The 24059-nt window shown below is 49.3% G+C and overlaps 2 protein-coding genes across 2 annotated transcripts; one reads left to right on the top strand and one right to left on the bottom strand.

The window, feature by feature from the left end:
* The first annotated feature begins 7803 nt into the window (after positions 1-7803).
* On the top strand, positions 7804-9569 carry Cox5b (cytochrome c oxidase subunit 5B). The gene is made up of 4 exons (XM_005339597.5): positions 7804-7962; positions 8503-8576; positions 8727-8826; positions 9374-9569. The coding sequence occupies exons 1-4, from the start codon at positions 7860-7862 to the stop codon at positions 9484-9486; spliced, it is 390 nt and encodes a 129-aa protein (XP_005339654.1). The 5' UTR covers positions 7804-7859; the 3' UTR covers positions 9487-9569.
* Positions 9570-13854: 4285 nt separating this feature from the next.
* On the bottom strand, positions 13855-21685 carry Actr1b (actin related protein 1B). The gene is made up of 11 exons (XM_005339598.5): positions 21501-21685; positions 19607-19671; positions 18131-18206; positions 17036-17161; positions 16560-16684; positions 16111-16327; positions 15900-15992; positions 15621-15795; positions 15271-15332; positions 15016-15056; positions 13855-14867 (listed from the first exon to the last, which is right to left on the bottom strand). The coding sequence occupies exons 1-11, from the start codon at positions 21546-21548 to the stop codon at positions 14765-14767; spliced, it is 1131 nt and encodes a 376-aa protein (XP_005339655.1). The 5' UTR covers positions 21549-21685; the 3' UTR covers positions 13855-14764.
* Positions 21686-24059: the final 2374 nt, after the last annotated feature.

The following is a 24059-nucleotide window of genomic DNA, read 5'->3' on the forward strand; positions in this document are numbered from 1 at the left end:
AATTCTGGTACCAAAATAAATAAATAAATAAATGTGGTCTTTCATGTCTGGCTTCTTCCATTTGGCATATGTATTCAAGGATCATCCACGTTGTAGCACATACCTGGACTTCATTTCTTTTTACCAGCTGAGTAATATTCCATTTGGTGAATATTTTACATTCTATTTATCAGTTTACCCATGGGTGTGCATTTGGGTTGTTCCAGTCTTTGGTTATTATGGCTAATGCTGTTGTATTTGTGTACAAGTTTTTCTGTGGACTCATGTTTTCAGTTCTTTTGGATATGTTCCTAGAAGCTGAATGAAATAATGGCAGCCAGAAACCAAACCCGCAGAGGAAGGAGGCTCAAGAAGAAAGGCAGAGAGGCTGAGGTAGAATAAGCTTAGTTCTGAGGAGGATGAGGAGGTGAGTCAAAGCAAGAAGGCGAGGAAGAGAAGCAGTTGTAGACAGGGTCCGGAGTTTGGCAGCTAGGAACCCAAGAGTGACCTTAGCATCAGAATCTCAAGGCACCAAAGGGTCAGAAAGCAGCTGGGTGAGGTCACGACTCTCCTAAGCATCTGGAAGTACACGGGAGGAGATGGATGACCGAGAGACGCGTGTGGCAAGGAGAGACCTGGGTCTCAGTGCTGTGGTTAGGAGGTGGTCTGTCCCCTAAGGGTCTGTGGGTTGGCAGCCTGGTCCTCAGTGTGGCAATATTAAGAGGTGGTGGCAAGAGGTTGGATCATTGGGGGCGTCACCCTCAGGAGGGCTTAGTGCTGGCCTCACAGAGTTTCTTGCATGACAGTGTGTTCTTATAAAAGAGCAAGACAGGCCCACTTTCTGGCTTCCTGTCTCACTAGGACCTTCTCTGCACCTGCTTCCACGATTCTTCAGCCCTTCACCATGAGGCCCTCACCAAAGCTGAGCAGAAGCTGGTGCCGTACCCTTGGATCTCCATAACTGTGAGCCAAATAAACCTCTTTTCTTTACAGGTTACTCGGTCTCAGGTATTTTGCTGTAGCAACAGAAATGGACAAAGACATTCATCATCCTTGAAGGCTGGGGGAAGGTGCCTGATACAGGGAGGAGGTATATAGCTGGCAGGTAAAGGGCAGTCCTGGGGAGGAGAAGCCTGGAGAGGTTTTTTAGAAGACCAAAGGGGAGAGATGAAGGTGGAGCCAAATGCAAGGTAGGAAGGACTGGGATTAAGGGCGGGGGGGGGGGAGCTCCAGACTCCCAACCTCCCATCATCCCACCACAAGGATGAGGGCCATAGCCTGTGGTGGTACCCAGCACTGCCAAGTCCTTTGGAAGCAAAAACCAAGAGAACATTTAGTGTTGGGCACATTCAGTGTTGGGTGCCAGTGGGGCAAGGGGCAAGGCACTGAGCACGCCAGTGACAGTATGGCTGAACCATAGGGACCAGGTCTGTCTCAGAGACAGCATAGCACTGATTGTCCCCAGCTTGTCCCTTCACAGCCGTCCTCTGCCCTTCTCCCTGCCTCTGTGCCTGGAGGCTCTCCTCCACAGCTGTGACACAGGTCCCTCGCCCTCTGCTTGTCAGCTGGGCTGGCTGGAGCTCGCAGATGGCCGGGGAGAGGTGTGGGCATTGTCCGGCATCTGCACACTCCCTGTGCTGCCTTGGCCAGCCTCACCGGAGGCCGACGCCGCCATGCCCAGGGTGGTCAGCCTCACCAAGGCCCTTGCCCTGCAGCATCTTCAGAAGGAGGGGTCTTAAGGGGGGAAGGAGAAGAAGGGAAGGAAGAGGCAGACGCAGGGGAGAGAGGGATGCTGGGTTTTCCAGATGGGACACTTAGGGGAGTCAGTGGCACTCAAGGAATAGGACGTGGGGGTGGGAAGAGAAGAGTCCTGCGCCTTGGGAGGTGCCCTGGGACGCTCTCCTGTTTCACTAGGCACCTTTTGTTTCTTCTGCTTCTTTTTTTTTTTCTAGTTGTAAATGGATGTTTTATTTTATTTATTTATGTATTTATATGTGGTGCTGAGGATCGAACCCAGGGCTTCACACATGCCAGGCAAGTGCTCTACCACTGAGCCACAACTGCAGCCCCTCTTTTTGTTTCTTAAAATAAATTTTTTAAAAAAGTGTTTTAAATAAAAAGCCTCCTCTGAGCCCTTTGAGCCCTGCTAGCCGGGCCCCAGGCTGAGAGCAATTCCAGGCGATCCATTTTGGATTTGTGTTGTCTGCATATAAAATGCTCCATTCTTCATTGCTGCCCTGCAGCTCGGCCGGGTCACTTTGTCCTATCTTCCTCGGCCTCCAGAGGGGGCCCTGGCTGCCAAGCTGTCCTGGGTTGATGGTGGAGCCCAGCAGGCCTGGGGGCAGCATCTCCCCCACTGCCTGCCATAATGAAAAACTGGCTGAGTTCACATTCTCCAGAACTCAGGGCCTCTGTGGCCCACCAGGGCTCAGAGCTGCTTCTCAGGCAACAGAAATGAAGACAAAGACCCTTTTTTGACCCCAATACTTCAAGTTTTGTGGAATTTGCCCAAACCAAGGACTCCCCTGCTCCCCATCTTTTTTGCTGTTGATTCAAGGCAGAAACTGGGTTTTACTTACTCTTGAAAAGTGACCATCGTTGGCCCATGAAAAGGATTCAATATACTTTCTCTAATGTCCAAGAAGAATCAATAAGGTAAACAACTCCTCTAAAGAAGAGTATCAATAGCCAATTTTGAAAATGTTTGTGATATTTCTCAAATGATGTGAGAGTGCACTGGGTGAGGTGGCACATGCCTGTAATCCCAGAGGCTCAGGAAGCCAAGGCAGGAGAATCGCAAGTTCAAAACCAGCCTCAGCAACTTAGCAAAGTCCTGAACAACTCAGCGAGACCTTGTTTCTAAATAAAAAACAAAATCAGCTGGGGATATGGCTCAGTGGTTAAGTGCCCCTGGGTTCAATCCCTGGTACAAAATAATGATGATGATGATGATGATGATGATAATAATAATAATAATAATAATAATAATAATAATAATAATAATAATAATGTAAGAGGTAAAAAGGAGTGAAAAGTCTCCTTTCTACCTAGTTTCCTCTACCTCCATTCCTCCATTCATGTAGAGATAGCAGCTTGATTTAGTTTCCTGTGAGTCCTTCCAGATTTCCTTTAGGTAAATACAAGCAACTACAAATACAATAAATCTATTTATTTATTTAGGTACCAGGGCTGCTTGATATATATATATATATATATATATATATTTATATATATATTGAGACAGGGTCTTGCTAAGTTGCTTAGGGCTTTCCCAAGGCTGGCTTTTTTTCTTCTATCTTTTTATTAATTTTTTAGTTTGTTTTAATTAGTTACACATGACAGTAGAATGCATTTATGCACTTTGATATATCATACATACATGGGATACAAGTTCTCATTTTTCTGAGAGTACATATTGTAGAATCATATTGGTCATGTAGTCACATGTATACATACAGGAATAATGTCTGTTTCATTCTACTGTCTTTCCTACCCCCACATCCCCTCCCTTCCCCTCCTCTTTCCTCCCCTTCACTTCCCTCTACCTAAAGTAACTCTATTCTTCTCTAGTGCCCCCCACCTTGTTGTGAATTAGCATATCAGAGAAAACATCAGCCTTTAGTTTTTGAGGATTGGCTTCCAAGGCTGGCTTTGAACTTGCGATCCTCCTGACTCAGCCTCCCCAGCCACTGGGATTATAGGCATGCATCATCATGCCTGGCTGAGTGGATGATTTTAAAAAAATTTTTTTTTTTAGTTGCAGATGGACACGCTATCTTTATTTTTATGTGGTGCTGAGGATCAAACCCAGTGCCTCACACATGCAAGGCAAGCACTCTATCACTGAGCTACAACCCCAGCCCCTAAGTGGATGATTTTTAAGGTAACATTTACTGAGCACTTACAACTGATAGGCACTTGGGTGGAACTGAAGGACATTATTTTAAGTGAAATAAGCCAGACAAGAAAACAAGAACCACATGTTCCCTCTTCTGTGCGAATGCTAAACAAAGTTGACCTGCATGTTGAATAGTGAGTACTGGAGTTTGGGAAGGGTGTGTATGTTGTGGGGGAGGGAATAAAAGGAAGTTGGATTTATCAGCACATCCTGGATACGTGTGTGTAAATATCACATCAAACTCCATTAATATGTACAATTATTACATGTCAATAATAATAACAAAAAGAAAATGAAATTAAGGCAAAAAGAGGTTAGATAGTTTACCTGAGTGGCTGAGCCCAATAGTTCACAGCCCCGAGGAAAGGCAAATAATCAATAAATATTTGAAAGGTGTTCAGCTGCCTTAGGAGTCAGGGAATTGAGCACCCACAGCCAAACAGCATCTCATTTTTTTTATTTATCCAGTTCTTGCAAACTTGGCAGAAGGCCCCGGTAACTCTCTCCTTGGAGGTGGGAACAGATACGCACTCTACTGGAGGGAGCATGAATTGCTCCAAACTTTAGGGAAAACAATCTGGCCATGTATTAAAATGTTTAACACACACATCCTTTGACCCAGTTCCTCAGAAACAAAAGCTCCAGAATATAAGCCTGATGAGCCTAGATGGACGTGCACTGCAGCATTGTTTGCAACACAAAACACTAGAAATCTGAATGTTCATTGAGGGGGACAAGTTGAATACATTACAGTATATTCATAGTAGGGAATACCATGCCTCGATTATATAAAATGTTAGCTTTATGTTTTGATCTGGAGGGATGTTCACAAAAAGTTCAGTTAAATGAAAAAAGCAATTTACTAATAATAGGTTGCATTTTTATTTACACACAAATACGTTTTGACATCTGTTTATATGTGTATATATATGTGGGCACATACATATGTACATATACATGCACATATATACACGTGTGATTTTATATATATGCATATTCATATATTTGTTTTTGTGTTGGTGCTGAGAATTGAACCCAAGGTGTTGAGCTATATCCCTCACCTTTATTTTTTAATTTTGAGACAGGGTTTCACTAAGTTTCTCAGGGTCTTGTTAAATTGCTGTGGCTGGCTTGAATTTGCACTCCTCCTGCCTCAGCCTCTAGAGTCACTGGGATTACAGGCACATGCCACCATGCCCAGCTTTGACATAGTTGTATATTTTAAAGAAACCTCCTATATGTGTATTTCTTTTTTTTATGTATTTTCTTTTAGTTGTAAGTGGACCCAATACTTTTATTTTTATATGGTGCTGAGGATCGAATCCAGTGCCTCATGCATGTCAGGTGAGCACTCTACCCTGAGCCCCAGCCCCCATATGTGTATTCTTAAGAGCAGGGATCCTTAATCGAGTGATTTTGTCCTTCAGGGGACACATGACTATGACTGAAGACATTTCTAGTTGTTACAACTGGGGAGTGCTAATGGCACAGCTGCTAAATCTTACACAGGACAGCCCCTCCCCCTTACCCCTGCAAAGAGTTTCCAGCCCCCAAATATTAATTGTGCCGAGGTTGAGAAACCCTGGCATGAAGAAAGGAAAAAACAAACAAACATCAAACTGTTTTTTCCTTACACATCTGTGTTGACTTAATGCAATGTGCATTTATTTTGACAACTAAGAATTACTATAAAGTAAAAAAAAATAATAATACTCAATAAAAGTTTATTGTTTTGGCAAAGACAATGACTGAACAGGAGTGGCAGATTGTTCCCCACGATAAACTATTTCTCAAGAAGACCTTAGGGGGAGGGGTGTGAGAGGAGGGTGGTGGGAGCTGGAGGCAGCAGGGGTCCTGCAGACTGGTCCTGATATTCCTGTTCACCCATACAATCTGAATAATCTCAACCTGAGGCCAAGGTTTTCCTGAGCTGGACAAGGGCCTGCAAAAATTTCCTATTATTATGGAAACCTACTATGAAGGCAAGAAACAAGCCTAAACTTGATTTTCATTTTATAGCCTGATCTTCTAGTGAAGCAGCAGGGAATCCTAACCCTTCAGGGCTGCCTAGTTTACTAGTCTGCTGAAGGGCAGGCTCATTGGGAAGATAGAAAAACTCTGGCTTAAACCACAGCTAAAGTAAACATGAATCTTTGCCACAGGTCTAATCAGAGCCTTAATATATATATATGTATATATGTAGTTGAACACAATACCTTTATTTATTTTTATGTGGAGCTGAGGATCAAACCCAGCACTTCCCATGTGCCAGGCCAGCGCTTTTCTACTGCTCTGCAACAACCCTGGTCCCTAATCAGAGCCTTTAATATGCTAGCATACCTATCCAAGAGGGCGGTCATTAGGTGCAGGACTTTCCTATCTTGATCAAGTACTTTATGGGAATAGCATATCTTTAGACTTGCATTCCATGGAACCCACTTTGGGAAATACTTAGTCTAATCTTAGTTTTTACTGATGAGAAATGGTTGCCCAAAGAAGGAAAAAATGACTACTGGTTGAGCTATCTGGTGGAGTTAGGTGTTTTCTACATCAATACTTTCTTCCTTCACCAAACACCTAACCATAGGTATAGGTCAATTATAGATCTATAGATTCTTCGGGAACATTCCTTGGAGCTAAGGATTTTTTTTTTTTTTTTAATTTGGAGAGCCTGCAGTATGAGGTAAGGAAGTTAACAGTGGAACCACGCATAGTAAAACCCACTTTCAAAAAGCGTCAAGCAATTTTGGACCTCAGAATAGAAACCATTTTTTCTTTTTCTTGATACAATGAGCACCCTGGAAAATTACATGTATTCCTGCGACGAAATGTAACCTGCATGGGAGCTAAGGATATACCTCAGTTGATAGAGTGCTTTCCTCACATGCACATAGGCTCTGCTTTCAATCCTCAGCGCCATCACCCACCCCGACCCCCGAAAAAAAGTAATCTGCATGGAACAGATGGGAACACCTGGGACTTCAGTACTCTCCAATTTGCCTCAGTTGGCCTCATTGGGCCAGGAGAAGCCCCATAAATTGATTCTGCATATTGTTTAAGTAGTAAATAGTAAGAATTAACAGATTATTTTATATGCCATGTCTCTGCAAGGCAATGAGACTTCAACCTTAGGGCATAATTGAAGGTTTTCAATCTGGTCAGGAGACAGACAAAGCATGCAGCCAGACTGTTTCAGAGATGTCTGGACAATAGGCTAGAGGGGACAGCCTTTGCGAAGGTTCTCAAGTGTCCATCCTGCTAAGACACTTGTGCACTACCTGTGGGCGATGGGGAACCATGGAAGATGTTATCCATTTTAAATAAATAACTGGCCACAGCACGTTCTGACTCCACTTCCTGTTCCTCCTCCTAACCCCTCCCTTGGTTACCATCCGAGTAGCCACCCCCTCTGCACGTCATCTAGGCCTTTAGTCCGGGAGGAGTCCCACATCTGCCCCGTTCCGCTTGGTACCTCCCACAGTAACGGGTGGGTCCCGTCCAAGTTCTGGCAGCGGGGGCCAGTGCAACAAGTTCGCGATGGCTCCCGAGCGGTCAGGCGAGCCGGCATGGCGACTAACGAGCATAACAAAGAACACAGTGGGCTTCAAGGGGCCACTCCCAAATTTATATCATGGGCAGTCCAGCGAGTCTTGACAGGCGCGGACCTAAGGCCTGCTGCGGGTCCAAGTTACAGGAGCACGGTTACTAGGCCAAACAGGAATTCCAATGTGGTGGGCACACACACAACGACCCCAAACCAAGTTCCCAGATTCCAAGAGGCCCACTGTTGAGACGGTGGAATCCTCCACACCTCCGAGGCCGCGGCGGAGAGGAAGGAGCACGCACGCGCAGCCCCGCACCTCCCACGTGACTGTACGGGCAGGCAGAGGAAGCGGAAGGCTGACAGAAGGGTAGTCCCGCCCCGGAAGCCCCGCCCATCTCGCATCTGTTCCCGGAAGTGAAGCTACTTGACGCGAGTGTGATGGCTTCAAGGTTACTTCGCGGAGCCGGCGCTCTGGCCGCGCAGGGCCTGAGGGCCTGCGGTCCCAATGGGGTGGCCGCCGTGCGCTCCATGTCTTCTCGAGGTACTCTTCGGGGGGAGCGCCTGGGACCCCAGTCTTATTCTCCCACGATGGTTGGTGCTGGGACAGCAAAGTGGGGCTGGCGGCGTAGCTCCTCGCGACGCCACTGACCGCTTCAGGGCCCACAGCACCCCAAGCTCCGCTGGCATCTCCCAGTAATTTCGAGCGATCGCCGCCACTGCCCACCAAACAGACCTGCTGCATAAGAGTCCTAACTAGAGAGTGTCGGGTGACCTTGTCGTGGGGACGGGGGCTGGGCCGCCCTTCAAACCTTTGCCTCCCCTAGCCAAATGGACTGATTGATATCCTATTAGATAAATGTCGAAATATTGGCCTCTGGTGGGAGAAGAAATGCTTCCGCTATGGGGAAGGTGACACTGTGGTCCTTTGGGAACCATGGATATGGTAGCCTTTAAGAGCTTGTGAACCTACAAAAACTTATGCATAAGTTTATGTGTGGCCTTTTCCTCTGATCATTCAGTGTGTATTTATTAAAATCTTGATTATGTCAGTGAACATCATAAATCACGTATCTTCCTTTAGGTGGTATTCCTACTGATGATGAGCAAGCCACTGGGCTGGAGAGGGAGGTGTTGATGGCTGCAAAGAAGGGACTGGTGAGAAACCCTTTTTTTCCCCTTCTGTCCTCTTTTGGGCTATGGTCTTGAATGGGGTCAGACTCCTCTCCTGAGATTATTTGGTTCTAGAAAGGTGACTTGCAGGAAACACTTGACATAATGGGTCTGCTTTTGTTTTTTTTTTGTCAGGACCCATACAATATACTTGCCCCAAAGGCAGCTTCAGGCACCAAGGAAGACCCTAACTTAGTCCCATCCATCACCAACAAGCGAATTGTGGGTTGCATTTGTAAGTACTTCATCTCTATTTTCTTGTCCATTTAAAAAATGCATCCTACTATACAGGATGTCTGTTAGCTGCGTCAGATCTTTTTGTGTGACTGTATGTGTGTAAAGAAGACAGATTTGCAAATAAGTTGTTTTGGAGTTCTGGCTCTCTCAAGCCTCATGCATGAATATATTGTACTACTGGAAAGGTACAGAACAGCAACTAGACTTGCTCACTGGAAGTGTGTCATGGAGTAGTATTCACCCAGATGATACTTATCATTATATGATTTCTGGGCCAGGCACTGTTTTAGGCACTAGGGATATATACCAGTATAGATCCTGCTTTGGGATTCTATGTAGGCAAAGAAATTATTAGAACTTGGTGTCAATTTACTCACAGGTAAACTTGGGGCTTCCATTTATTCATCTAAAAGATAGGAAAAAAGCTTGAACTGATTTCTTAAGATGTCAGCCACCGTTTTATTTCTGTCTCAGATGTGGTTGATGGATGTTAGAAGTCTCTTTTTTTAGGCTAGGTGATCTTCAACTACCCTTTTCCCTTTCAGGTGAAGAGGACAACAGTGCTGTCATCTGGTTCTGGCTGCACAAAGGCGAGACTCAGCGATGCCCAAATTGTGGAACCCACTACAAGCTGGTTCCTCACCAGTTTGCCCATTGAACCTCTGTACTCACTCACTCAGAATATGCTGTAAAGTTTCTTCTTTCCAATAAATTCTAGCCATTGCAGTGGCTCCTCCCGTAGGTGACTAGTCTTATTTCTCTTCTGTATTTTTGGGTAGGCATGGGTAGCTTTTATTTTGGGAATAGCTGTTTGTTGTACTACTTTGTCATCCACTTAAAGTGTACCATCAGTGCTCAGTTAATAATAAAAATAGATTGGAGCTGGGCATGTAGCTCAGAGGTAGAGTGTATGCTTAGCATTGCCATAGTTCAATCCCCATATTGTGATTGGAATCACCTCATGCAGGGGAAAAGGATGGCCTTTGGAGTCAGGCTGACCACAGGCTGATGACCTCAGCTCTGTCATTGGGCTGTGTCACCATGAACATGTTCTCAGGATGGTTATGTTTGCAAAAAGGTACCTTGTGAGGCGTTAGAAGTAATATGTGTAAAGAGCCTGACAGGTAGTACTGGTGGAGTGACCTTTTGAGAAAAACTTTGGTGAGTTTGAATTCTTGAGGGATCTGTTTCAAAGCAAGTTTATGGGAATGACAGAAAAATTCAGAATATGGGACAGTTTCAAAAATCCAATTTCAATTTAGTCTGGCGTGATGGTGTATACCTGTAATCTCAGCAACTCGGGAGGCTGAGGCAGGAGGATTCAGAGTTCAAAACCAGCCTCAGCAGATTAGCAAGGTACTTAGCAACTCAGTGAGATGAGACCCTGTCTCTAAATAAAATTTAAAAAAGGGCTGGGGATGTGGCTCAGTGGTTAGGCACCCCTGGGTTCAATCCCTAGTACCAAAACAAGACTGTTTCTTCAAATAAGTTGTGAGGAGTAGAGGGAGGGGGAAATTTGGGAGAACCTATGGAGTGAAACCCATCACCTTGCTTGGGTCTTGATTTTGAAAAAAACAGTTGTGGGGGTTGGGTCCAATCTGTTCCCCCTCTGCAAGACCCACTGTATTGGTCCCTGTACCTATCTCCAATGTTTTCTTTGAATAAAGCCCACAGTACCATCTTTTTTTTAATATTTATTTTTTAGTTTTAGGTGGATATTGTATTTATTTGGTGCTGAGGATCTAACCCAGTGCCTCAAGCATGCTAGGTGAGTACTCTACCACTGAGCCACAATGCCAGCCCCACAGTACCATCTTTAAAAAAGAAAAAAATTCAAGCTGGACATACTGGTACTATAGTCCAGCTACTTGGGCAACTCAGATTGGGGGACCACTTGTGCCCAGGAGTTAGGCCAGCCTGGCAACAGCAAGGCTCTGTCTCAACATTGTAAAGGAAAAGATCTGGAATAATTTGAACTCTGGATAATTGGTATTTAGGCATTTATTAAACATTTTTTTTTTTGGTACCAGGGATTGAACTCAGCAGCACTTGACCACTGAGCCACATCCCCAGCCCTATTTTGTATTTTTTTTCCTTAAAGACAGGGTTTCACTGACTTGCTTAATGCCTCACCATTGCTGAGGCTGGCATTGAACATGATGATCCTCTTGCTTTGGCCTCCCTCCTCCTGCTTCAGCCTCCTGAGCCACCAGGATTACAGGCATGCGCTACTGTGCCCGGCTCCTATTCAGGTTTGGCTAAAAGTTCCAGTCTTTTTTTTAGCAAAAAGATTCAGTTCAGTGTCACATGTTGCCTTTGGTTGTCAGGTCTAGGACAGTTGTCTTGACTCTGCTGACCTTGTGGCACTGCTAAGAATGACAACTTGGGTTTGTGTTTCCTCATGGTTGGCATCTTGGGTGGGAGTGCCACTGAGGTTGGTGCCCTCTCAGAGGCACTCAGTGCTGAATTAATCCATTGCTGACGAGGTTTGTTTTGGTCACCTAGCTAAGCTCTAATGTCTGCCAGGCTTCTGCACTGTGAAATTGCTCTTTAATAAAAATCTCATAGGCCAGTACTTGGAGATGTCACCACTTCATTCCTATCACACTTTGAATTTATTTATATCAGTATGGCTTCATGTTTTATTTTACTGGGTGGATTAATATCTGTGATTCATTTATTTTTTGATTGTTCACTTGTTCCAAATTTGATTGGCGGAACCTCTTCAAACTGGCTTCTAGGGTCTTTTTGATAATGTCCCTCTCATTCTTCCAGGGCTTATTTTATTTTCTGGCACAAAATGTACTAGGTTCATCTTCTAGGCTGTTAATAAACCCATGAGGTAGGTGCCATTATTATCACTCCCAGATTAGAGATGGCAAGCCTGGGAAAGCTCAGGATTATGCAGCTAGCAATCTGGGAGACAAGATTATGAACCCAGGCCATTTAGCTTCAGACCCCAACTCCTTTTGTCCCCTAAGTTTTTATTTTGAAATAATTTCAGACTTACAGAAAAGTAGCAAAAGTAACTGCTATTAGTTTCAAAGAGTTCCTATTCATCCTTCACCAAGTTTTCCCTGTTAGTATTAGCATCAGACAGTAGATAGAATACGGGACAGTTTCAAAAATCAAATTTCAGTATAGTCACTGAAGCTAGGAAACTAATATCGATAGAATACTGTTAACTCATCAAAAAGACCTTTTTCTTGGTACCAGGGATTAAACCCAGGGGTGCTTAACCACTGAGCCACATCTCCAGCCCTTTTTTGTATTTTGTTTAGAGACAGGGTTTCCATTACTTAGGCCCTTGCTAAGTTGCTGAGGCTGGCTTTAAGCTTGTGATCCTCCTGCCTCAGCCTCCCAAGACACTGGGAGTACAGGTGTGTGCCAGTGTGCCCAGTTATTATTGGAATTTTGCTGGCTTTTTGGAAAATCCTTTTTCCAACCCAGGGTCTCACATTGCACTTGGTCGTTTGTTGTCTTCATGACATTCCTTTTGAACAAGGGGACTGGTCTCTTGGTTTCACCTTGGGGTTTTCTGCTGCTGGCTCCTGGTTCAACTGACATTTTACAAGAACACCACAGGTGAAACTAGGCCTCTTTTAGTGCTTCATCAAGAGATGATGACTTGTTACTGGAGCTGTAAAGGTTGATCATTTGGTGAAGGTAGTGTCTACTAGGTTTCTCCATAAATGACACTCTTTCCTTCTGTATCTCATGAGTAGATATCAATACAATGCAAACATTTTATTTCTCCCCACTAATTTTTCTGTCCTTTCTTGCCTGCAACATTACTACTCTATAATATTTGCCCAATAGTGATTTTATTTCTCCATTATTCCTTCTACATTTCATGGGCATATTTATTTCAGCTTCCCCCCCCCCATCCCAGGGAATTGTGGAATGGCATGTAGAGACCAAGCCCTGATACTTGATGTGCTCATTGCTACTGGGGTGTCGCTGTTTCTAGGCCCTCTCAGCAAACAGTTAAGAAAGGTATGCACATATTCTAACTGTGGTGTGCTCACACATGTGCATTTACCTTAATGTGTATTACATATGCAGATGTGTTCCACCCCCAGGTCCTGCAGGGACCAAGGCTATCTGTCCAGGGCTGGCCTGCAGGACCCCTAATGAAGGGCTCCTGGTGTAAACTCTGACACTGATGTGAGTTGAAGGCCCCACAAAATGTGCTACACAGACACCCAGTCCTTCCCTCCTACCTGATCTCAGTTTGGTGGCCCTCTCAGCCACCAACCTCAAATGCTCTGGTCAACATCCTCCATGGCTAGCACCAGGACAAGGCCAATGACCCTTTCTAGGACCTTCACATGCCAGTCCAACCTCCTTTCCAGTTCATGTCTTACTAGAGCCACAGCAGACCCCTTCCCCTTCCTGCTGAGTCATCTCCAGCCCCACGGCCCCAGGCATCTCAGCTCTTGGCTCTGCCTGGAACATTCCCATTGCCTGGCTCACCCCTGTGCCCTTGCAAATAAGTCTGACCCACCTGTTGGGCTGTCCTGTTGGCCCCCAAGGCCTGTACGTGTGTTGGGAGGATAAATCTTGTTTACTCTTGGCCTCAAACACTTGGCACCTTCAGACGTGCCGCAGGTGCTCATGGACTTATCAGAGAGCAGACCTCCATCTGTTGGCCCCACTGCCTGCCTGTGTGCCTCCAAGTGTCCTCCTGTGCAGCCCAGCTCGACACTCCTGCCAGTCCTCAACTGCCTGAGCTGAGGTCCGGTCCCTCTGAAAGGCACAGGACCCTGTCAAGGGCCCGGAGCCCTGTTCTCTGCCTCCTCTGGTGGTTGAGGAGGCTGCGAGCCTGGGAATCCTGCTGGTGGTGAGAGCCCAGCCTCCTGGGGCCTCCCTGCACCACTGCCCTGCCAACCATGGGAACCCTTGGGCTTCTGGGCCACAGCAGTGCCTGTGTAGTCCCTCTGGTCTCTGCAAGTCCCCAGGGAAGGTGAGCAAACAGCAGCACTCAGCCACAAGAACAAAGCCACACACTGGGCCTTAGCCATAATTATTACTATAATGATTTTATAAAAGTTTTTTTTCCAGGCAACTGTGTTAAATTATTGTACAGATCTGGGGAGAGGGAGGTGGGGCCCTGGCCACCATGAAGACCTTTCTTAAGGGAGATGAGAGAAGGAAATGTCCCCCACCCCCTTTGGGTCTGACTCCTGATTAAGTGGCTTTCCCGTGACAAGTGACAAGTGAGGCCATTAACTCTTTCCCGTCCAGGGCACTGGGGCCAAGGAGAGGGAGCAGCAATCAGTGAGGTGCTTATATGGGGACAGTGTGGCAAACATGAGCCGTGACTGCCCGTAGCTCTGACGGCTCTGACCCTGGGCCACAGCTGCCTGCTGGGGATGGAAGACGGCCTGCTTCTCAGCCCTGCACCAGGCAGTGCCCAGGAGGACGAGGGCAGAGTGTGCGAGGGTTTGGACTGCTCCATTGGGTCGGGGAGAGGAGGTGGCAGGAGACACACTGTTGTGCCCACTGCACCCAAGGGCTGCTGGCTGTCCCCCCTTCAGCCTGCTTCTCAGGCATCCTAGCACTCTGGCCCTGCATGGGAGCCTGTCAGAGGAAATGGGGCCTCTGGGTGTCTGGCACTGGCACTAGGGGAAGCAGCGGCAAGAGTCAGAGCAAGGAACCCCAGGCCTAAATGGCCCCAGCAAGGGGGGCACTCAGAACCACCCAGTGCTGGCTCCTCAGCTGCTCTGTTGCAGCCCGAGACTCCCACCATGCAGCTAAATGTTATTGTGTGTGTAGGGAAGGCTGCAGGAGGCGAAGCTGCCCCCCTGCCTCGGGGTTCAGGGCATGCAGGGGACCCTAAGCCTAGAACGTGAGCCCAGACCAAAAGAGTCCAGGGCTCTGGCTCCCCTCCCGTTCTCCTCCAGTTCTTCCACACGCCCCGCCCTCCTGGGGCATCAGAAGGTTTTGCGATGGATAGCACGGGAGCCGTCCTCTTCGTACTCCTTTTTGGACACCCACATCTTCTTAAAAGTGTCCAGTGAGGCCAGGATGGAGCCCCTGTGAGGACACAGGGATGATGTTCTTGTGGATCTGTGGGCTGGGCCAGTCTCCCTCTCTGGGCACTCAGAGCTCCAATACCCCCACCTCCACCTGGGCCAGGGCAGAGCAGACCCTTCCCAAAACTTCCTGTGGGGCCCTGCCTCACCCAATCCACGTGGAGTACAGCCGTTCCTGAGGGGCCGAGATCTAGGGGAGCAAGAAGCTGCGTAACTGCCAGGCCCCACCCGGCAGCCATCCTTCCTCCCACAGCCCAGGCCAATCGACAAGGGTGTGAGGTGGGGGACAGGGGAGGGGAAGTCAGGCAGGCCGGACATGAGCGAGTGGGGAGGCGGCCTGCACTCTTCCTCCCCAGGTCAAGGCAGTCCCAAGCCTGTGCCCAAGGTCGTCTCCACAGCCTCACCTTGATTTTTACGTCCTTCGGGGCAAGCTTCTTCACTTCACTCAGTAATCGGTCACCGAAGCCTGTGAACACAGGACTGCTGAGCCTGGGGCCCAGGTCCACCCTCCTTGCCACTGGCTCCCTGTCCAGGCTTCGGGCCCCCCAGCTGCCACCGCCCCTTTCTGTAGTCCTTTCCACAGGTACATTTTTGACCTCATAAATATGTCATCTAGTGACCAGGTAAATAGATTTAATTTGATCTATTGCCCAAAATGGCCACAGCGGTGCCTGGGGGCTCTGGGGCAAGAGGGTCCAGCCACCCCTGGGCTCTGGTCTTGCTCCCATCAGTACTGTGCCACCTGCCACAGTACCTTTGAAGAGTGTCGAGCCTCCCGAGAGCACGATGTTGGAGAACAGTGTCCGGCGAAGGTCCATGTCCGACTTGTGGATGGCGAAGGCCAGCACCTCGTGGAGCCCCTCACTCTCATCCCCCACCAGGTCCGGCTGGAACAGCAGCTCGGGGGCCCGGAAGCGTGCGGGCCCCACCTTTGGAGCAGAAAGGGTTGGGCAGACAGGCCCCCAGAGAAGCCAGTCTTCCCTTCTTCCAGGCGAGCCTTGGCGGCCACCCAGTACCACCCTTGGCCACTTACATCCAGTGTGCTGCCATCCGGCAAGGTGTACTGCACCTTCTCTGTCTCCAGAGCCTCGTCCTTCTGGGGGTTGATGGACAGGTAGCAGGCACGCTGCAGGGGCAGGGACACAAGCCTCAGAAGGCTGTACTGGGACACCTGCAGCCCAGGGCTTGACCTTGTACTTAGGTCCCATGTCCCCTCCCTAGGCTGTCCCCCTACCCCTCATCACCTCTTTGATAGTCCGGACAACCTCAAACTCAGCTGAGGTATGAAAGTCGGCTCCTTCCTTGCGCAGAAGCAGCCGGAGATAGCGGGAAACGTCACGGCCAGCAATGTCCACCCGCATGATGGAGTGAGGCATGGCAAAGCCCTCATAGATGGGGACAGCATGGGTGACCCCGTCCCCAGAGTCCAAAACCACTCCTGTCGTGCGTCCTGTTGCGTACCTGTTACCAGGTCAGCATCCCCTCACCTCAGCCACTGAGGCATGGGGACCTCCTCACCCCTGGGAGAGACCTTGGGACATCTGTATTGTCTAGTCTGAAAGAGTGGCACAAAGGACTCGCTAAAGGAACAGTCATCAGAGGCGGCAAGGGGTTGTTCCTTCGAGGAAGTCAGACCCCTGCCCACTGCAAGCAGGAGGGTGGCCACGGGAGGAGGGGACCCAGGGGCACTCACAGGCTGAGCACGGCCTGCATGGAGATAAACAGGGCCGGCACATTGAAGGTCTCAAAGAACACCTCCGCTGCCTTCTCCCGGTTCTTACTGGGGTTGAGTGGGGCCTCCGTTAGAAGAACAGGGTGCTGCGAGAGACAGGAGAGTGGTGGCATGCAGAGGACCACAGGCCAGGCCCCAGGGGTCCCGTCCAGATGGTTAGATCCCTGCTTCAAGCTCAGGCGGCTGCAGCCTCCTATTCTTTTTGAGGGCTCCATCCTGTTATCTGCGGGCAGTTACTCTCCCAAGATCTGGTGCTCTCTGGAAAATTCTGCCTGGCTGCCCCTGGCCAAGCAGGCACACACAGACACAGTGACGCGCCAGCAACACCATCAACATGCAGGCAGGAAGCGGGAAGGCCTGACCAGAAAGGAAGCAGAGGGACAGGGCCCAGGAAGCAGGGAACACTGGGAGCCTGGGGCCAGGGCCAGCCACCACACCTCCTCAGAGAAGGTCTGCAGCTGGTCCTTGGAGTAGACGTACTGCCAGATGCGCTCCATGTCATTCCAGTCCCGCACCACGCCATGCTCCATGGGGTAGCGGATGGCCAGCAGCCCCCGGTGCTCCTGGGGGAAGTGGGCGGAAATCTGGAGGTGGCACCAGGCTCTTCCCCAGCAGCTGCTTCCGGCCTCCCTGGAAGCTGCCTCCTTCCTCTGCCTTCCATGGAACCACCCTGCCCACTGGCTGTCCCCTGCTTTGTGGCAGGTTCTGGACCAGGAATATGCGCATCTGTCCAACAGCATCTTGGCTCAGAATTCAGTGAGCTTCAACTGGCTGAGGACCAGAGAAAATGACCCCCTGCCCCCACCAACCCATGCCGCCCCTTCCCCCACACTCACTGCCCACACATTCCTCATGTGCTCTGCCCTATCTGTTGCCACCTGCCCCACTCCCATCAGCACAGCGCCCCCTTGTGGTCACTGGTGCCCACTGCTCCTCCAGGATCCTGGCCCACTTACAGGAGCCCTCAGCTGCCCGCCAGACAGGCTGCTTCCATCTACTCTGTGACATCCCCTCAGAGACACCTGTTCTCACTGAGCACCACTGAGCTTCTCTCCCCATAACTGTGGCTCCTACCAACATCATCTTCTCCAGAACCATGCCCGTACTCCCCAGAGCCTCACACCGTGTCCCCAGCTGCCTACATGGCACCTGCCCAAGATGGGCTTGCTCTTCTTTCCACACCCCTGGCTGGCTCCTCCTGAGATCTGTCTGGGCTGTGACGTGGTGGCTGTGCGGTCCCTAGGTGGTCTTCCCAGGCTAGAGTGTAAAAGGTGGCTCCCGTGGCCCTGGTCAGGGAAATGCTAATTCTGAAGTCACTTTTTAATAGTCAGTATTTCCTCTGTAGTTTCCAAAGAGCTTCTAAAAGTCAGGATATGAGGAGGTCTAAACATATCCCCCAGAAGAGACGCCACCACTCACATCTCACAGAAGGGAGGTACACACACAGCACTTCACAGCTAGAGCCCAAAGGGTCCCAGCACTCCTGTGAGAGAGGACCCTAAACCCAGGGAAAGGCAGGCCCCACAGGTCACCTCTGCTTTGGGTCCGATGAAGAGGTCTCCCTCCAGGGCTCCAGCCATCACCCGCATGTGCTTTGGCCGCCCAACACTGCAAGTACACATGGAATGAGTGAGTGGGCAGGCCAACTGCTGTGTCCAGGAAAACTAAAGTCCAGCGCCAAAGCTCCAGAGTACCCGGATGTGGCCACAGGACACAAGACTGGAAACTGGGGCCTTGGGCTGTGGAGCGTCTCCCTCCCGGAGACAGCTGAGTGCCTGAACGCCAGGATCCCTTTATGGGCCAGCCATAGCAGAGGGTCAGCCTTCGGCAGGGACATCTCACAGCCCACGTTGCTGACTTCAGGGGGCAGGGCTGTCATCACTTTCTACAGACTGAGTGAAGGTGGTCCCAGAAAGCTGGGTGGTGGCTCCCTTGGGCACCTCTCACTCATTTGATGGCCCCTTCCTACTGCCTGAGCTTCTGGAACTGAGGTTCAGCTCTTGGAAACTAAGAGCTACTGCTGGATGAGCTACCGCTCTAAAATGTGACCCAAGTTTCCTGGCACCAACAGGAACCTTTCATCACGCCCATAAGTGCCAGCAGGAAAGCTAAAACCCGCAGGGTTCCTGCCGAGGACCTGGGGTTCTTGGTGTAGCCTGTGACTTTGGGGGCTTTAGGATCCTGCTCTGTCCTGGCCTTTAGGTCACTAGTTCCGAAGCCTCCAGAATTCTGATGGGCTAGAGGGGCCACGCACTCTAGGTGCCCTCTGGATGGCATCCCTCCAGGGATGGTCTAGCACCACCTAGGGAAAGACCCCTGTGTCCTATGGATGTCCCCAGCACTGTATTGGGAAAGGCCTCTCTTGACTGAAACAAAACATTTCCTAGGCTAGGTACCAAAGTTTAATCCCAGTGACTTGGGAGGCTGAGACAGGAGGATCACAAGTTCAAGGTCAGCCTCAGCAATTTAGCAAGGCCCTAAGCAACTCAGCAAGACCCTGGCTCAAAAACAAAATCAAAAGCAAAAATAAACATTTCCTAGGATCTGAAGATAAACAAGCCCTGAAGAACACATTGCCAGGGGAACACAGGTAAGGATCCTGGAAGGAGCTAAGCATTCTTGAGGCCCCGGGTTCAACTAAAAGATATAAAAACCACAAAACACTTCAGGGAGGAAGGGCCTGCTGACTCTTTCTACTGCTTTAGTTTGGCTGTCCCCTAGGAGAGCTCCCTTTTATTCCTGCTGCCAGCCACACCCTGTCCCCAGGGCAATGCTGGCTGCCTCTCTTCCACAATGGCTCAGGGAGACAAAGATGAGAGCCCCCAGAGAGGAAGGGGAACTCAAGGCCCTGTCCCTTCAGAGCTCTCTTGATGTTAACCTCCCAAATCTGGTGTTTTCCCTTGCAAACCGGCAAGAGTTGTCCTCAAAGAACAGAGCCATGACCCAGGGCTGGCGGTCTCCCAGGAAGCACACAGAAGAGGAACAGCTACTGCCCCAGCAACACTTACTAGTTTGGGAAACAGTATTTGGGAATCTGATCTCCAGCGAAGCCAGCCTTGATCACTCCTGAACCCTGCAAGGAAAACAATGTTTAGCTTCTGACATTCACCTTCAGGTGTGGAGAGCTGGCTGTTGCACCAACAGAGGCCAGGGAGGAGACCGCCGTTCTTGCTGAGAAAACAGGAACATTACAATACACCAGTGGTTCAAAACTGGGGGTGATTTTGTATCCCCATGTTGGAATATCTGGCGGTGTATGGTTTCTGAAGGAGGTATACAAGGGAGGGGTTCCGGTGACACCCAGCGGGAAAGCCAGGGATACTGCTAAACATCCTACAGTGCACAAGCCACAGTCATGAATGACAATGATCCAGACCAGAAGGTCAACTGAGCAAAGCACAGGGAACTAGGCAATGCGTCCTTCTCTGTAAGCTCTCCGGCTGGTTCCTCCCAAAAGACATCTAGAAGCAAACTCTTAGGGCAGTTTTTCCCAACAGCCCCCTTTTCCCTTCCCCAGCAGAAAAGGGGCAGACAGGGCCTGCCAGGGAAAGATGACTGGGTGCACAAAAGGACTGGTGCTTTTCCTCAAGTGGCTTCCCATGAGATTCCCAGGAGAACTTGGTCCAGGCACTGCTCCAGCCTGGAAGTTGGACTTAGGATCTCAAAATGAACCTAGCATCTAATAACCATGCCAGATCTTTTCAACACCTCTTCCCACCCATCTCCACCACAGCCCTCTGGGTTGGCAGCGTAGAAATAGACATCCCCCAGTTATAGAGGAGGGGCTGGACAACCAGAGGGGCCAAGTGGTTGCCCTTGGAACTCATAAGTTTGTTGATAAATTATGTGAATTATTTGCCCACCAAGAAGGGAAGCAGCTGGTCTGAAGCACGTCCCCAATTCCAATTCTAGTCTCAGTGTTCGCTGCCTGCTATGACTCAGGCAAGCCCACATGAGTACTCCAAAAAAGGCGGCCATTCAGGGACCCCACCTGGGTCATGTGGAACAGAGACAGAACCCCAGAAAGAGCAGAGGAGAGTCATTATTATAAACTACAAGGCCTGCACACCAGAAGCATCAGCTAGAGGCACTTGCACAAACCCCAGCCCTTCTCTTCTCCCCATGTCAGGCTCTAAGGCCAGAAATCTTCCTGAAAAGCAAGCCTGAGTGAGCCCCAATGCTGAAGGACAAGGCCACAGGAAGCCAGACATCATCTTTCTCCTGAGGCTTCCAAACAATGACCCCAAACTGCATCTCAGTGCTGAGAAGAGTGGCCTTGAACTCTCTACTGTTCCACAGGCTGTGGAATTTCTGCCCTACCCAGGAGTACTTAAGGGGAGAGGGTCAAAGCCGCCAAGAGACCATCCAGGTGATGGTGAATATGTGGCTGGTGGAGAGTAACTTGCATTTTTTGCTACGGGGTGCAGTCCTCTTGGTAAGTGTTTTAAACATCACCAGGTCAAACCCCTCCAAAAGATGAGGCCAGAAGTGTGCAAAAGGGCAAATGCCAGCCCACCTTCTCAGGTGGCCAGAGCCAGGGCGAAAGGATGAGCAAAAGGGGCTGGGGCCCAAACTTGACCAATGATTCTACTCTCAACGGACAGGGTCCGGGATGCGTCCACGGGCCTGATGCATAGGTGCACCCGATGGACGCCTGGCTGTCGCTCCAGCTGCCTCGGACTTCCTGGGTTCCCCAAGGGGGCTCTGCTTCGCGACCGGGATGCTGGTCCAAGGCCAGGGCAAAAGGGCCAGGTGGCCTTTTCACCCAGGCCTTGGAACCGAGCGGCCCTGCAGGGCAGCGAACCTGGGAACGGGCCGAGCCAGGCTGGGGTCCCTCCCCGCGCCGCCGCGTGCACCCCCGGGGGCGGGACACCCACCCTCCCCCCGGCTGCTGGGCCTCACGTTGTCGATGACCACGGGCTGGTTGGCGATGATGTCGTAGGACTCCATGGCCGGGCAGGGCCGGCCCTGCCCAGCAGGAGGGCTGCAGGAGGGACCAGCGGGCGGGCGGGCGGACTGGGACAGCTGCGACTCCCGACGCGATGCCGCGCCCCTCCCCCTAAACGCGCAGCCTACGCGAGCCCCGCGGGGCTTTCAGGAGGGCGGCCCGCGGCCAATCAGAACTCCCACCCGGCCCGATTGACGTCGGCGCCAGGGCCCGCCGCGGGGGAGGAGGGCGTGGCCTCCGGAGACCGGTCGGCCAATCGAGGCCGTCCGCAAGAACGGCGGGGCGTAGCCAAGGTAGGCTGCGCGGCGTCGGGGGTGACGTCATGGCTCGGTTCTTAAAGGGTACCCGGGCAGGTCTGTGGGTCCCCGCGTGCGGCGGCGAGTTCGCCTGTCCAGGAAGACGCTTTCCCGGTGCCCCAGCACCTCGGCCACGCTCTTGGTGCGCGCACCTTCCCCAAGGAGGCCAGCTCTGGGTGTTTCATCCAAAGAATTTCCTTATTAAACACGGAGAGGGATCCCATTCCTTGTAAAAATATCACACTTTCGTGGTAATTTGACATTGGCGTTTATTGAGCGCTTGGTGTGTGTCTGCAGAGCGCTTCTAAGAATGTATAGATTTTATATTAGATCCCCATAACAGTTCTACCACGTAGTTGTGTTGTTGTTGGTGGTTTCATTTTGCAGGTGAGGTAACCGAGGAGTGTCATAGTACTTGTCTAATTTGTCCAAAGTTACGGAGCTGTGCTGGGGTCAACTGCTGCAACCCTGCAAGATAATATGCGTCCTAAACTCATTTACCAGACTGATCTGTAATTATTTGTCTCAGCATATACCTTTTCCATTAGACATGAGCTTGAACTTTATAAAGTTTTTTTATTTTGACACAGGGTCTGGCCAAGTCACCCAAGTTTGCCTCAAAAACTCGCAGTCCTCTTGTCTCAGCCTTCCAAGCCTCTGGTACTACAGGCTGTGCACAGTGCCCAACTGATTTTAGGCCATCTCGGGCTGCTGTGTTTTCTTTTTGCAGAGACCAGCAATCAGAAGTGAAAGAGTTGGAGCCCAGGTTAGCAGTTATTTTTCTATTTGAGGTTGGACATCTTCTGCTTCTGGTTATTTTAAGAGTGTGGGTTGTGTGATGTTTTATGTGGGTTTTTATTTTGGGGCGGGGGGTTGAACTCAGGGGCACTCAACCACTGAGCTATGTCCCCAGCCCTATTTAGTATTTTATTTAGAGACAGGGTCTCACTGAGTTGCTAAGGACTTACTTTTGCTGAGGCTGGCTTTGAACTCGTGATCCTCCTGCCTCAGCCTCCTGGGCCACTGGGATTACAGTTGTACCTGGCTTCTGTGTTCTTTTTATACTTTTTTTGTTCTATATTTTGTTTTTCAAAGATATTTTAGAGAAATAAGACTTATACTACTGCCATGTCATAGATTGTTATGTTCCCCCAAATTTAGATGTTGAAGTCCTAATCCTCAGGACCTCAGAATTTGAGCATATTTGGAGATAGGGTCACTATAGAGGTAATTTTGTTATACCAAGGACATTAGGGTGGGCTCTAATTTAATATGCCTGGTATCCTCATAGGAGTAAATTAAAACACAGGTATATGTAAAGGGAAGGAGATATGCAAACACAGAGAGGGGACAGTCATCTGCAGGCCAAGTCCTAGAAGGGACCCTTCCTTCACAGCACTCAGAAGGAACCAACCCTGCCAACACAGTGATCTCAGATGTCAGCCTCCAGGACTGTGAGATGATAAATTCTTTTGTTTAAGTTATCCATTTTGGGATACTTTGTTATGGCAGCCGTAGAAAACTAATACAACTGAACTCTCTAGGATTCTACTCTATAACTTTTGTGTAACTTTTTGCCTCTGTAAGATTTCTTCCATCCCAGCCATGGCTACATAATTTAGGGGACCCACCACAAAATGCAGGAAAAAATAGGGGAAAAACTGTAGTTAAAGATTCCACCCACACAAATTTTTCTCCTTTGAAAATAGTCTAATACTTATAAAACATAATAGGGGAAATGGTATTTATGAGAAATATATTAGTGAGTCAATGCAGGTTTCAGTGTTATAATTTAATAACATTGTAACAGTCAGCTTTCCCTCACTGTGCCAAAATATCTGAGATAATCATGTTAATAAGAGGAAAGGTTTTTTTTTTCTTTTTCTTTTTTTTCAGCTCATTGTTTCAAATGTTTCAGTTCTTGGTCACTTGGCCCTGATGCTTTTGGTACTGTGGTGGCAGGAGCATGTAGCAGAGGAGGCTGCTCACCTCGTGGAAAGCAAATAGGAAGGAAGGAAGTGACTGTTGTCCCAATATTGCATGGCCCCAGTGACTTCCTTCCTTTAAGCCCTATCTCCCCCCAAGGTTTCATTACCTCCCAATAGTGCCACAGGCTGGTGACCAATCCTTTAACACATGGGTCTTTGAGGGACATTGCAGGTCCAAACTATAGCAACCATAAGTAACAACACTTTGTTAGTGATGACTTCTTATTTT

The sequence above is a fragment of the Ictidomys tridecemlineatus genome, chromosome 12 (genome assembly GCF_052094955.1).
Source record: "Ictidomys tridecemlineatus isolate mIctTri1 chromosome 12, mIctTri1.hap1, whole genome shotgun sequence".
NCBI classification, from domain to species: Eukaryota; Metazoa; Chordata; class Mammalia; order Rodentia; family Sciuridae; genus Ictidomys; species Ictidomys tridecemlineatus.

What these genes read in the sequence shown, in the direction of transcription:
- Actr1b (XM_005339598.5), bottom strand. Translation starts at nt 21,548, where the DNA reads ATGGAGTCCTACGACATCATCGCCAACCAGCCCGTGGTCATCGACAAC. An exon ending in AGGCTCGACACTCTTCAAAG is followed by an intron (nt 15,333 to 15,620) that starts GTACTGTGGCAG and finishes CTGTGTTCACAG; the next exon opens with GCTTCGGTGACCGATTACTG. An exon ending in CGAAGGACGTAAAAATCAAG is followed by an intron (nt 15,057 to 15,270) that starts GTGAGGCTGTGG and finishes TTGCTCCCCTAG; the next exon opens with ATCTCGGCCCCTCAGGAACG.
- Cox5b (XM_005339597.5), top strand. Translation starts at nt 7,860, where the DNA reads ATGGCTTCAAGGTTACTTCGCGGAGCCGGCGCTCTGGCCGCGCAGGGC. An exon ending in TGGCTGCAAAGAAGGGACTG is followed by an intron (nt 8,577 to 8,726) that starts GTGAGAAACCCT and finishes TTTTTTTGTCAG; the next exon opens with GACCCATACAATATACTTGC. An exon ending in GCGAATTGTGGGTTGCATTT is followed by an intron (nt 8,827 to 9,373) that starts GTAAGTACTTCA and finishes TTTCCCTTTCAG; the next exon opens with GTGAAGAGGACAACAGTGCT.